We start from the raw sequence: 15247 nt of genomic DNA, 5'->3' as shown, positions 1-15247 counted from the left end.
CCAAATTTTAGAAAACCCTTAGGTTTTGGACTTTGGCCCCAAATTTCTCTTCTTCTTCTTCGAGAAATTGAAAAACAAACGCTTTGTTGTTGTTCTTCAAAAATGAGTACTCCAATGGAGATAACACTTCAAAACCCTCCAGATCCCGATATCTCCGACCAAAACGCCGTCGCATCAGCCTCAGCCTCAGCTCCCTCTCCTCCTCCTCCGCCTCCGCCTCTTCCTCCTGTACTCGCCGATGACAGAGTCTCCGTTTCAGGTACCTACATGGCTCTCATCTTCACCTTCCATTTTTGCTCTAATTCCAAGCTCCGTGCTTGAGTTTTTTTCGAAATTTGATTTCTCTTTCAGTTGAAGCTTGCTTAAAGCCCTCCAGCACAGCTCGGATCGACGATGTCCGCTCAGCCATCGAGAGGTATACAATTAAGGATTTTTTTTTTTTTTGTATGTAATATGATGTTCTAATTAGTTGAGTTTTTTTTTTTAATGATTATGTTGAAAATGTTGTGGATTATAATGTTTTTTGTAGTAGAATTGCCTTATTTGACTGTTTAAGTTGAATGTTTTTGTTTTTATTTGTAAATGCATAAACATGCTTGAAAATACTTTTTTTTTTTGGGTAATTTGATGTTCTAATTGATTGAATTTTTAATGATTATGTTGAAAATGTTTGGGATTATAATGTGTTTGTAGTGGGATTGCCTTATTGGCTGTTTGAATGTTTTTGTTTTAATTTGTAAATGCCTAAACATGCTTGAAAATACTGTTTTTTTTTTTCCCGGTATAATGTCTAGAATGCTTGAAAAGAGGAGTTTAAGCTATATTGACGGCCCCATTCCAGTGCCTCTTGATGATCCGTTTCTCACAGAAAATGTGGAAAGAATCCGTATTTGCGACACGGGTATGTTTTATTTTGTCTATAAGTTCAATGGTTTTATTGATTTTATCTATATGTTCCACGGTTTTGTATTAAGAAAGTGAAACTTTTTTTTTTTTTATGTTTTGCTGAATTGAGTGTTTTGATATGGGAAAATGAAAAACTTTTTTTATTCTTTTTTTTTTTGAGGGGGGGGGGGGAATTATACAGGGGAGAGCTGTTTCTGTTTTTTTGCTATTTCTAATGCTTAAATGGTTTATCTTTGTAGATGAGTGGGTGCAGAACCATGAAATTCTTTTGTTCTGGCAAGTCAAGCCTGTTGTGCATGTCTTTCAGGTGAGTAAATTGCACTACTAAAACGGGGTTTATAATAGGCTGGATTTTTTTTGAATTTTCTTTAGGATTTGGAATATACTATTTTATAAACTCCTTTTTTGACTAGATGTATGTGGCTTGTTCAATTTTTGAAATTTCACATGTTGGCAAGGAATTTTTTTTCCTTGACTTGCAGCATTCAAAGTTTCAAACTCTGATTATTGTTTGAGTGGATTTTTGTCAGCTTAGTGAGGAAGGACCATGTGAGGACTTAAGTGGAGATGGCCAACTTCCTAGCTTTAATGAATGGATGCTTCCTGCAAAGGAATTTGATGGCATGTGGGAAAGGTTTGTTTGTGGGTTTTAATTTTCTTGATAGATTAAAATCCATGGATGTACAATAAAGGTAATTGCTTTTGCAGTTTAATTTATGAATCTGGTCTCAAGCAAAGGCTGTTGCGGTACGCAGCAAGTGCATTACTCTTTACTGAAAAGGGTATTGATCCTTTCCTTGTGTCATGGAACCGGTAAGGAGCATGTGATTGATTCTATTTCAGCACTCAAAACATGCTAAGGAAGCTTCCATTGTTTGTATTTATTGGAAATGAGATTTTTGGAAACAGATCAATCTTTTCATATGCATGAGTTTGGGTGCAATACTTGTTATAGGCTGTTGTGATTTTCATCACTTAGTGATTGATCTGTTTTATGATTTGACTTGCTTGGGTTTTTAAATTGATTTATTTGCTTGTGCTTTGTCTAGTTATAGTATTAATACTAGGATTTGTATCTTATATGACAAAATTTTCACATCAAGCACTGAAAAGTGCAACATTGTTACATGATAAGTCAAGAACATCATATTCATATATATCAATAGACATAGTTGGTTCTATTTGTTGTGCAATGCCCTAAAATATCTATCAAGTGAGGACCTGGAAGTAGTACAATATCTCCGTGTATGGTTCTGGTTATGCTTACATAACTCCCCTACATAGTGAGATGAGACAGAGACAAGGACTCAGAATGCATAGGAACTATCAGGAGCATGAAAAGTGAAAAATCACTGAGAGCAGGTTGGAGAGCTGCAAAGAAATGAATTTGGATTCCCATTAATGAGTTAACCTTACCCAGTAGACTGGTACAGCTATAAAACTCGTTGTATTATGTATATGGACACCTTGTGGTTTAACATTACATGTATCTGGTTCAAGTTGTGTTGGCATGGACTTTCCTTCATTAATTTATGTATAATTTCTCTACCTTTCAATCTATTTGCATGAAAGTTATGATATCATGTTGTACAAACAAGAAACAACAGACTCCTTTGAAGTTGGTCTAATTTTTTATATTTAGTATACAGGACTTTGAGTTTTAACTGCATGCACAACTGTGTTTCCTACTGCAATCTTTTTATTTGTTAATTTTGACATCTTATTATTGGAAAGACCTACAGATAATGTTTTAATGGATAGGCACAGCTAGGTGAAAAATATACAATCAACACTTTTTTGAACCTTTTTATATGCTTGCAGCATTATTCTTTTGCATGGACCTCCAGGAACAGGGAAGACATCTTTGTGTAAAGCATTAGCCCAGAAGTTATCCATCCGATTCAACTCCAGGTTTGTTGATGTATCAGTTTGATGTGAATGTTATTTCTTTTTGTTGGTTCACATGAAATGCACCAGGCATATATATATTCTAGATTCATCTTATATTCTACTTTACCTTTTTTTTGTTAAATCAGATACACACAAAGCCAATTGGTTGAGGTTAATGCACATTCTTTGTTTAGTAAATGGTTCTCCGAAAGCGGCAAGTTGGTATGTGGTCACACAGTGTAATTCCTAAATGACACTTCAATATACTTGATTATTCCACCTTCATTTTTATGTGGATTAAATATTTTTTGTGTTTGTGTATCAAATGGTTTGTCACAAGCAACCTTTACCCCAAATTTCAGTCAACAGTTTGTCACATCTTATCTCAATTAATTTATGTCTTTTCCTTGATTGAGTTCTGCCCCTAAAGGATTGGCAACCATCCTCTTCCCCACCCCCTGAAAACAAAAAGAAAGGAAGAAAGAAAAAGTATATTGACATGGCCCATTGTTGATTTAGAAAAAGAAAAAAAGAAAACACCTAATTGAAGCTGTTCCCTTTGTTCTTTATTCAACATGATGATAAATCTGTCACTTCTAGAGTTACTTCAAAATCAAAACTGTGTAACTCTTATCATTTTTCCAGTCAAAAAGAAAAATATCTACTACTACATTTTGTCAAACCAAATAAAGCCTCAAGAAATCAGTCTTTCCAAAAATTGGGGATAAGGCTACCTCTCCCAAACCCTGCACAAGCTAGAGTTTTGTGCACTAGGTAGTATGACCCTTTTCATGTTAATGGCGATCATATAGAATTATCACAATTTTGAATCCTGTGCTGTTTCCTTTGTAGTGTGTTATACTGTTATGTGAAGTTGTCAAGCTGCATCTCTGTTTCTGTCAAATTTCTCATATCTTTAAACTGGTGTATATCTTCTTTATGTATTGCATATTTATTATAAAGGAGCTGAAGCTGAAGTTAGATTTAGTGCATGCATGTGGGTCATTTTTTTTTTTTTTTTTGTCATTAAGATGTATTCTCATTGTTAGGTTGCAAAGCTTTTCCAAAAAATTCAAGAGATGGTGGAGGAAGAAAACAATCTGGTATTTGTTTTAATTGGTGAGATTTATTATTTTCAGTGGTTTCTTATTTAGCTTTCATCCTCCTTCCTTTCAGCGTATAAATATTTTATATCTGGTGATGCTTCAGATGAAGTTGAAAGTCTTGCTGCTGCTAGAAAAGCTGCTTTGTCCGGTTCTGAACCTTCAGACTCTATTAGGGTATTGCACTTCACTCTTACCACCTTATTTTTTCTGTATAAATTTTCTGACTTTTCTCAACTACATGTGCATAAACAGAGTATAAATTTTAGAATAACATGTACAATGGCTCCTCTTTTAATATTTATTGCATCTTGGAATGTGCGTTTCAGGTCGTGAATGCGCTACTAACTCAGATGGATAAATTGAAATCATCACCAAATGTGATAATTCTCACAACCTCCAATATTACCACTGCTATTGGTAAGCCTATATTCAATTTCAGATAAGTGCAAAATTGCCATTTTAAAGCCTTGCACTTCTTTAACACAGGTTGTTATTTGTTGAGCATTGGATGGTATATTTATTCCATGCAAATCCATTTGGTGCCATTCTAGCTGACCTCTACTGTTCCGCATCATTTTTAAAAGCAGTGGGAGCACAGTTCACTTTTTCAAAGTAATCATTATCTATTTAACAATAATTTGTAGTTTCCTGTGAGGTTTTTTTAACCAATAAGAATTTTATGAAACTATTAGCACCATGCACACATATTCTTAGAAGTCGAGCCTCGGTGCTATGGGCCTATGCAATAGCCTTCCACCAAAATTGATAGGTTGCAAGTTTGGAAGTTAAGGCTGCCTACTATGATCTCTCCCAGACCCCGCAAAAAAGTGGGAGTTTTGTGCATTAAGTACGACTTTTTTATGTTTGAATCAGACCGTTGATCTGGATATTCTCCAAACCATCCTTTCTTTTTGTCTTTTTTAATTCTCTTTTCTCTTCATTTGTTTACCATGGAAATTTCACAATCCCATTTTGTTTATCTTTGACAAATTGTTGTTTGGCATTTTATGCTGTGAATTTTCTCATTGACCATATAGGTCTCTTTTCATTCTGGAAAATTTCATTGGATTTATGAGAAAAATTCTCAAAACTTTCATAATGCATGTATTTAGTGTTGACTATTTATCCATTGTTGGATTGCAGATATTGCATTTGTTGATCGAGCTGATATCAAAGCATATGTTGGTCCTCCAACACTCCAAGCTCGTTATGAAATTTTAAGATCCTGTCTGCAGGAACTTGTGAAAAAGGGAATCTTATCAAATTTTCAGGTGCAGATACTTCTCTCTCACCTTGTCCAAGGAACAATTTTTTGAACCTTCACTGTTGTCTTTCCAAGTGCTGATGCAGACATGTTGCCAAATATGTATCATCAACTAACAAATATTGGGAACTCTGTAGGATTGTGATCACCTTGTAATTCCAAATTTTGCCAGTATGAAAGAAAAGTTGAGTATGCCTGAGATGCAGGAGGCTCAGACAAAATTTCACCTGTGTAAACAATTGCTTGAAGCTGCAGAAGCATGTGAGGTAAGTAAGAAATTTTCTTTGCCTATCATTGTATTTGGCAGATTTTTCAATGACCAAAGAAGCTGACTTAATTAACTTTTGATGTTTGACTCTCTCTCTCTCTCTCTCTCTCTCTTAGGGAATGAGTGGACGATCTTTAAGAAAGCTTCCATTTTTGACGCATGCAGCTCTCTCCAATCCTTACAATTGTGACCCTAGCAAGTTCTTGTGTAAAATGGTAGATACGGCAAGGGGCGAGCTTTCTGAGCTGCCTGACTGAATTATGAGTTCTCACTTCATGTAAAAGATGTGTTTAATGCTAAATGTTTAAATCCACTGCAATTAGTTGCCATTTTCAGCCTCCATTTGTGATGATGATGTTGATGGTCCAATATGAGACAATTACTTATATCAAGACAAATGATTTAGATCCATCATGATACTGAAGCCATGGTTCTAGGGATGTATAGACCACATTAGATTAGTCCTTGCAGCCCAGGTTGTCACACAAGCAGGATGCTTTTCTTCCTGTTCAAACTAACCTAATAGAGGTAACAATACTGCAATTAAATGGTGATTGAAGAGTTATTGCCAATTGAGCATGTGAAGTGGTCTGTGCTTCATATGTAGGAAGGCCTGAGATTTCAGTCATGAAACGGCATGTGAAATGGTACTTTGAAGTTTGAACTGTTGTACTGAAGAGAATTAAGATTTAGGAATCTCAAATCGGATTTTTCAAATTTTCTTAAGTTTGTGATGTAATGTTAAATCAAAATTTGCTTTTACCTGTCTCAAATGTGCTCTCTAGTTGGGTCCTCAACAGTTAGCTGCTTGACCAATTTTTCTACTGCCCACAATCCAAGGATTAGTCTCATCTGTGCAGGGATTGCTTTTGTTAGATATCAACTTGGATATTTCATTTGGTTTCATTTACTCTATGAAAATGAAATTGAAATGTGGTTCCGTTTGCTCCATGAAAATGAATATGAAATGTGTTTCATGGTGCTTTTGGTACACCTGTTCCGTTTTGAATCAACTAGTAGATACAAGTAGAACCCCTAGTAGTGGTTTGGGTTTTGTTGTCTCTCAAAATTTAGCTGCTACTTCAAAGGTGTTGCTTATTTCTTCCTCACTCATAAAGAGTCTAGCTTCTATCCAGGGCTTTCACACTTCGCTTCTCTGCTGGTCTTATTCATATTTTGTATATCAAATGTTTCAATAGTTGTGACAGACAAAACCTGTGTTGCAAAGTAGAAAATCAAAGTATTGAAATGAAAGGTTTCATGTCAGAAGTTGCTGAGCTTATTTAGTGCACCGGATGTACTACACTATGCCCTTCTCTTACATGAAGGTGTATAAAATAATTTCTTCAAAATTTGTATTGAACTCAAAACATCTAGAAAAGCTCAATACCAATAATTTTCCAAATATAAGATTTTATTATATGTGAGCATCTTAGCCATGTTTGAGAAATAAGATTCAATACAAAACTGCCACTTACTGCAGAGTATAAAACTGGGGGCAAACATTTGAAGCTTTAAGTGGCAGAGTAAATGGTCAACATCCAATCTAGAGAACCACCATATATAAGCACAGATAGCAATGGCTACAAAATAATCTTGATTCTTGACTGATAAAAGTACTTGGCCATGCCCCATACAAATTCTGATTATTCAATAAAAGTATAGCTAAGTATCCCAGGATTACATGCACGAAGATTTAACAGTAACACACGAGCATGAAGAAGAAGCAGAACATTCCAGAACATGTGCACTAATGCTTGTTATTTCTTTTGGTTTGAAGATCAACCAAGTTCATTGTTCATTTGCAAGCCGTTTATACCTTAATGGGTCACTACTCGGTTGGGCGACCCAATTAGGAACTGGTTAGCCCAACATAGTCTAGTCATCTTCAAGCACCGGCCTAGAACTTGTATTCAAGTTGCAATTGGGTGAGAGCTAGGAAATATAACATGTGAATTGTTGCATTTTTGACAGCCCTTACTCAACCAGCTCAACCAGGCCCAGTAGAAAACTAGCCCCAGAAGTTACACAGTTTGGGTCAACTCTGACCCAAGATGGTTCATACACGTAGGCCTAAACCATATTGCCCTAATCACTTAAATATAATAAACAGTCGAGCCTTCTCATCCATTGTGTTGGTTATCTATAACTTTTTTCTTTTTTTAATAACAGAAAAAATGTCTCAAATCCATTATGTAACTATCAAATATATATATATTTTTTAATACAACACTTGTTTTATTCAGCAAAAAAAAAAAAAAAAAAAAAAAAATACAACACTTGTTTTTAAAATTATGGGTGTTTAAGTTGCAAAATCTCGAATCATTGTTACCTGTTAAGGTAAATTAGTCGTCAATGATTATTTAACTTTTAACATACTCACAATATTTTTTATTTAAACAATTTAAGCCTCTAATTGGATTTGATTCCTATTGGCTAATAATTTGAAGGGTCTTCTTGAGAATAGGGAAGAGAACATAAATTCATTACACCTTTTTTCTTTTTTCCAAATTGGTGGCTTTAAGGGTCTGTTTGAATACTGCTTATTGTTGAAAATTAAAAATAATATAGCAAAATAATTTTTAAATGTGTGAATAGTATCATGAGACCCAGTTTTAAAATTCTTTTTGTTGAAAAAAGTATTTGCAGATCTTGTGAATAGTGCATGGAACCCACTAAAAAGCGCTGAACGTTGAAAACTTTTAGTTTTCAGTGTTATCCAAACGTGCACTAAGCCTATACCACATGGCTTACATGGCTTATTTCTTATTTGGAGGCCTTAAGCAGCCTAAATGAGCAAGACCTTGAACCACCCCTAAAAAATGATTAGGTGTCACTCTTGTGTCTCATCCAATACAATGAAACACCATATGGAATTTTGCTTGAAAGTAGAAATCACAATCATTCATCCATCATTATATGATTTCGGATAATAACATTAAAAGCTTCAAATTAATTTTTCTTGAATTTATGCAGTGAGTACAAATCAATTTCATCAAAAAGTGTTGAACAAATTTAATTGTACAATAGAAGATTGGATTGGGTAAACTCCTCATAGTGTTAAGGCTCATGAAGTGGCATTGTCGTTCTGTGCAGAACCAAAAAGATTGCAAATTTCGCTATGCTTACGAATATGATGAGGGCACTTGAAAAGCAGATCTTTGGCTTCAGACTCTCTACCTTCTTGAAAGAATGATTGGAAAACATGAAGATAAGCTGAAGAGGAAGGATATTCTTTCACGCTCAATGCCTTCAAAAAATCTGCAGCATCCTCCACAGTCCCAAACTTTGAAATATATTTGACAAAGGGTTCTGGGAAAGGTGGGTAGTTTTGCTTCTTCATCAAATGAAGCAATTTCAGTGCTTCTTCAAGTTTCCCATTGCCTAAAAGCTTTTCAATCAGTTTTTTATATGTAGCTTGCCAAGGGCTTATACGTTCCTTATTTACAATCTCCACAAGCAATCTGTATGCACCATCTATTCTGTTCCAATGTAGGAAACCGTTTATTAAGACTTCCAATAGATCAGCATCAATATTGCAGTTCTTCTCTACCATCTTTGCCAAACACATTAACGCCTTGTCAAGTTCATTAGCTACACAATGCCCTTGAATCAAAATTGTCCAAGTCTTAATATCAGGAAGAAATCCTTCTGCTTCCATCTCATCCAGCACCTTACAAGCATCTTCAAGCCTCCTTGCCTTACAAAGTCCAAAAACCAATTGGCTGTACGTAATGTTATCAGGCTGATACCCTGCGTTTCTCATAGCCTTCATAATATTCTCTGCCTCATCAAACCTCCCTGCGCTTGTCAACGATCTATGAATCCCATCATACACAACCTTAGAAAGAGTATGCCCCGCTGACTCATATTTCTTTGCAACTCGAAAAACCAAATCCAAATTTGGGTTATCATTGGCTGAGATGCTTCTTAAAAGCATGCTGCAGTCCTGGACCGAGGGCTTAAATGGACTGTCCATCATGAACTCATAAAGCTTCACCGCATCCTCCATCATCTTGACCTTCTGAAACTGCCTCGATATCTTTATATAAGTGTCAATATCCATTTCATGACCAGCACTCTTCATCTCCTCAACAACACTCCAAAAAAGCTCAATTGAATCATCCCTACCGAGAACCCTGGCAACCGCATTATAAGTCACTGTATTGTGCTCGTGACCATTATTACACCTGCCAACCCAATGAAAAAAACTCAAAGCTTTCGAAGGGTAATTCCGAAGTACCTTCAAAACCCGTATCACGAAATTATCTGATAACACAATTTTCATCTCCCCCAATTCATTCTCAACCCCATTACTCCACTCTGACCCCAAAACAATATCAACCACTTTCCTCACAACATTCTCCATTGCATTCTCTGAAAGCATCCTATTGTGAAAGTGGTTCAAAGCCACTACATCACTGGCCATCTTTGCTTTCTTTAACTGCCCCGCAATTGTCAAATATGTTTCCTCATCAACATAAAACCCTTGCTCTTTCATTTTCCTAAGTGTAATCCAAAACTGCTTCATTGTCTCTTTGTTAACCAAAATCCTAAGCATTAAGCTATACACCAAAGAACTGGGTCTAAACCCAGTATTCTCACAGACCCAGTTGAAAAAGCTTCCAGCTTTTTCTGGGTCTTTGTCCAGTTTCTTCAAAATGTAAATAACTGTTTCATGGGTCAGCGTTGGACACGATTTTTCTAACTCGTGCTCCAACTCGTAGGACCAATCGTTGGCCAGAACGAGTTCAATGGCCGAGTTTGGTTTCGATGAGAAGAATAGCTTTTGATGGGTATTGAGGAAATGGGAATGGGAAAAAGATTGATTTTTTGAAAGAGAATGAAAGTCAGAGTACTGAGTCACCTGAGTGAAGAGAGACCGAGTTGAGGAGACCCGAGTCGAGAGGAGCGAGTTGGCGAGTCTGAGTGATGTGAGGATTGGCCTAGCTCTGTTCATGGCTGCTCAGATTTTCCAAAAACCCTTTTTTACTGAAATGAAAATGAAGGATTTGAACACTAGGGGATTTCTAGGGTTTAAGCTCTGGTTTTTGGTGTTAATTGGGTTCGGATCCGGGTTGCTAAATCCGGGCCACACCGTGTACCCAAGTTGCAATTGGGTGAGAATTGGAAACTAGGCCCACTGCAAAACTAGCCCTAGAGATGAGGTGACACAGTTTGGGTCAACTCTGGCCCAAGATGGTTCATACACTTATGCCTTATCTATGATTCTATATTGCCCTGACCACTAGATGTAATAAACATTATGCTTAATGTCTCAGATCCATGATGAGGAGTGCAAATCTGGATATGGAAGCATCCGAACCAAGTTCATTTTTTGAAGGCAGCCCACCGAATTTGGATTATATCTTTGTAAAGATTTCTACTCTGAAGAACATGGGAGTACAAGACCCAACCATTCCGGCCAATTTATTCTTCACTCATGTGGCCCTCCTTGTGTCTAGTCCAAGCCAAGAAGATCAACATTAAAAATTAATGTAGATGCGACTTTAAGCCCAATTTATTCTTCTATTGATGCTGTGGCTAGAGATTGGAGAGGGAAGTATATATTTGCGTACTCCACGAAGGTAAACACCAACTTCCCTCTCTAGGTGAAAGTTGACACTTTGAAATGGGCTATAAAACTATCTGCCAACTTGGTCTTTGAATTAATTTTCATTGAGAGCGACTCCAAAGTTGTTGTTGAGGCTCTTTCAAAGCTAGAGCCCGAAATTCCATGGAGAATTCTCAATATCTGCTCTGGCATGTCTCTTTTGCTCTCCTAATTGACAAATGTTTCTGTTAACTGGGTTCCTAGGAATTCAAATGGTGCATCCCACACCTTGGTCAAATGGTCTCTTAAGCATAATGTATTTAGTTCTTCTGATATAGGCTGCTGTCCCCCCTGTTTTGAGTCTATAATCAGAGTCGAGGCAAGCAGTCCTGCTTCTTTGTAGTTCTCCTCCGTTTTGTTTTAATCAATTCTTCTTTTCCATTAAAAAAAAAAAAAAAAAAAAAATCTTGAGGATTCTAGTTTTTTTTTTTTTTTTTTTTTTTTTTGAAGAGTTGTGGATTCTAATTACCTTAACTAATAAAGGGTTTTGTCATTGAATTAAAGGTTTGGAGTTCAAACCTAGTTTACACGCATTGGATGAAATCTAGACATTCTAGTGTTGAGAGAGAGAGAGGTTATTTAGTGAATAGTCATGTTGGAGATTAAATGAATAATGTTGACAATTTATTTTGTGGGATATTGACATAAACAAAAATGGAGCATCAAACTGTTAATGTAAATTAGTCGTTAATGATTATTTTATGCACTCACAATATTTTTTAACTTCTAATTGGATTTGATCTCTATTGGCTAATAATTTTAAGGGACTTCTTGAGAATAGGGAAGAGAACATAAATTCATTCTACCTTTTTCTTTTTTCAAATTGGTGGCCTTAAGCCTATACCAAATGGCTTATTTCTTATTTGGAACCCTAAGCCAAGGTCTAAGTGATCTAGACCTTGAATTGCTACTAAAAAAAAATGATTAGGTGTCATTTGTTGGATATGTATGTGTGGGTGAAGTCTCACATTAAATAATAATGAAAAGCGTGATTGGTTAATATAAAATAGTTAGACTTAAACTCATAGTTTTAACTCTTTTAAATTAAGTGATATTTCTATATGTTATAGTGGTAACTGATGATGCTAAAAATCGTCAGTTAGGTCACTCGTCCAATCCGAAGTATTAGATGATCTTGTAGGATTTACAAGATAAAGAAGATTGATCGAAGAAACTACCAGGCTATGCCTGGTAGGGGAGCCTCAGATGCTTGAGTCAGAATTAGCTTATATATTTTGTACACACATAGTAGTTTTGTCATATGTTTTGATATACCTTAGCAAGTGAGGCAAATTATACATTTTATAGGTATTTAGGTAACTTAGGTAGCTATTGACATAAATTAGAGTAATTATTACCCTAATTGTAACATTTTTTTGTCTTGATAAGAAAGTTTAAGACTTTTGATGGTCGTTATTAAATGTGTTGAGCAGTTACTTTTTTTTTTGACTCACTAATGATGCAATGGTCGTCCATTAAGATAGACAACTTTAATGATTTTTATGGTCTCATTAGTAATTACTTAATCAAAATCTTCTTAAGATGTTATCTCACCGACACATCCAAATGAAACACCATATGCAATTTTGTTTGTAAGTATAGAAATCTCAATCATTCATCCATTATTAATTCGGATAATAACATTAAAAACATCAAATTAATATTTCTTCAAATCACAGTAACAACAACAATATATTCTTGAATTTGTTGTCTAGAAAACTTTTAAGACTTCATGTTGACTTGGGGTGCATGACTTACCTTTCACACTTTGTTGTCACTCTGCGAGAAGTGTGAGATTGTATGAACACAACACCCAACAACCATAAAAGCAAAGGGAAAAGCTCTCTCTCCCGTTCGTCAATTAACAGCATAGCTGAGAGAGAGAGAGAGAGAGAGAGAGAGAGGGGACCCCACTTTAAGAGAGACAATCAAATGGGCCCCACCTTGATTGTCTTCCACGCGAAGTTTCGTCCGTTAAAAAAGTGATCATGGGTCCCACACAACTTTGTCCCCACCATTTATCAACGGGCATGCGATGCCAAAGTCTCGCCCAATCAGACAGTTGAAAAGGTATGCAGGTGGGTCCCACTACCACTTTTGTTTTGATGAGTGGGGAAATGTTTTAGTACAATTTAACCTAACACTAAATCTGTGGTCCTTCAATGGAGGAACTTACAAAATAAAAACTGACCGGTTGATTGATTAAGACCTGAAGGGGTGGTTTTAACCCAAAAAAAAAAAAAAAGACATGAAGGGGTGGTCCTCTTTTTGTGTGTGACATAGTTGTGATCTAAGCCATTTGATTGAAGAATACAGTGAACAAGAGGCTGATGAGGTCCTATCTTATCTTTTAGGATTAGGTGTCTCTTAACTCTTACACTTCCAAGCAATTTGTTTTTTTTTCCTAGCCCTCCTTTTGGATGCAATGTTAACAACAAAAAATCACGTAACATCAATGTGATAATGGTTGCAATCAACATAACTTTTAGAAATACAATAATTTTCACAATCATTTAGATTCGATCAGTTATGATTCATGCATGATAAAAATGACGTTACATAGATTTAAGTAAAAGCTATTTTTAACATTATTAATTACAAATATGCATTTAAGTAGCTAAATAGGAAGAGTGTGATGAAGTGGAGTCAAGTTATGCTGATTGCTAAGCCGAGTGTAAATATATGGCACACAAATGCAAGTTGCAACCATGATCATGAAGATGGAATTCGATGATATATATAATATAAGTTTAGTGTAATAAATGAGAGATTTTTAATCAACTTATAAACTAACTTGTCACACTCTTTATCGTTTTAAGTTTGAACTAACTTATTATAAATTTTCCCATTTTTGCCACCTTTGATCACTTTAATCAAAAGCTAGGAGCTATTTTCAAGTATTATACAGTATACATAAAGAAATCCAAGTATACTTTAGGTGGGATTTGAGATAGATTCTGTCACTAAAGGCCTCGACCAAAGTCCAACCATGATTTTGAAATTTTAACTACAAGCTTTGTACTTTACCACTTTGGCTCTCCTCTTAAGTAAGGTTAATTTGTAAAAAGTTAACAACCTAGCTACACTTAACAACTTAGGCTCTTATTAATAATAGTATTCTTGTTTGGACTAGGATATTGATTAACCTAGTCAAGATTTTTGGTTTCATTTTTCATTATTTTTTATACGAGTAAAAAGTTCCAAGAAGAGAAGAAAAAAAAAGAATGAGGAGGATTTTAACAAGAAAGTTAACTTCATGAAATTATAATATTCGGGTTGATTGTACTACCTATTGAACTCATTTTCTATAATTTAATTAGGCTAGGCAGCTGATTTTTTTATGCTGTGTTTGTGTCGGTTCCTCTTTGCTCACTAAGGCCACTTCACAGTATAGTCTGCTACTAATTTTAGTATAGAGAGTTAAAACCAGTTCTTTAAATTATTCTAGAATAAAATTTAAGTACAGTTTTGTAAGTATTGAGTCAATTATGTAGCACAAATAATGCTTTTTACTCTTATCGACAATTAAATTCAACTATGTGATATTATTTTATTCATACGCCTCATTAGCCATTAATGCAAATTTGAATAATTTGCTAAGAAAACTTAATGTACTATATCGATCTAATTAAGAGATTAGACTTAATTTTTGTCCATTATGTCATAGTGAGACCTAACCTACACAGTAAGGATTGTTGAAACTAGGCTGCAAAGCCTGCATGCATGAAGTGGAAAACAAATTATACTTGGTCTAATTTAGAGAAACCAAGCTGAATAGCATAGTTGAACTCGAGTCAAACACAAGCTCAGCCACTGTAAATAGTGCAACAATTTGTTGGGCTTGTCTAGAGGTACCACATTGTGAATCATTCACGCATAAAATCACGCTGATTAATTTACATGTCTCATATAACTCAATACTAAAAATGGCACGGACTCCTTTATCACTAAGCATGTATAGAATCTGCATGCCTTCAGCTTTACTCAAATTTAGCTTCCTGTACGTTATTTCATTTCAACAGGTTGTTTTCGCATGTGAGCAAACATGGCACACCTGCCGCAAAATTCTGATAGATTAAAGCAGAGAAAAAAAAAACCACATATGCTCTGAATATAAAAAATTTGACACTTCGTATTCAAACAGTAGAAAACCACAGACTACTCAACAACGTTAGTTGATGGTGTTCACTCAAGCAGTT

The 15247-nt window shown here is 35.4% G+C and overlaps 2 protein-coding genes across 2 annotated transcripts; one reads left to right on the top strand and one right to left on the bottom strand.

Annotated features, from left to right (window-relative positions):
- On the top strand, nt 1-6379 carry LOC115962452 (pachytene checkpoint protein 2 homolog). The gene is made up of 14 exons (XM_031081289.1): nt 1-259; nt 352-415; nt 795-901; nt 1146-1213; nt 1437-1540; nt 1615-1719; nt 2728-2817; nt 2943-3018; nt 3846-3915; nt 4006-4076; nt 4229-4319; nt 5046-5173; nt 5304-5432; nt 5551-6379. Exons 1-14 carry the CDS (start codon nt 103-105, stop codon nt 5689-5691), a joined length of 1401 nt encoding a protein of 466 aa, XP_030937149.1. The 5' UTR covers nt 1-102; the 3' UTR covers nt 5692-6379.
- Nucleotides 6380-8372: 1993 nt separating this feature from the next.
- LOC115962699 (pentatricopeptide repeat-containing protein At3g48250, chloroplastic) lies at nt 8373-10507 on the bottom strand. Its single transcript, XM_031081584.1, has one exon. The coding sequence runs from the start codon at nt 10392-10394 to the stop codon at nt 8502-8504; it is 1893 nt and encodes a 630-aa protein (XP_030937444.1). The 5' UTR covers nt 10395-10507; the 3' UTR covers nt 8373-8501.
- Between the last annotated feature and the right edge of the window lie 4740 nt (nt 10508-15247).

The sequence above is a fragment of the Quercus lobata genome, chromosome 10 (genome assembly GCF_001633185.2).
Source record: "Quercus lobata isolate SW786 chromosome 10, ValleyOak3.0 Primary Assembly, whole genome shotgun sequence".
Classification (NCBI taxonomy): Eukaryota; Viridiplantae; Streptophyta; class Magnoliopsida; order Fagales; family Fagaceae; genus Quercus; species Quercus lobata.
This window is presented reverse-complemented; position numbering and strand designations above follow the sequence as displayed.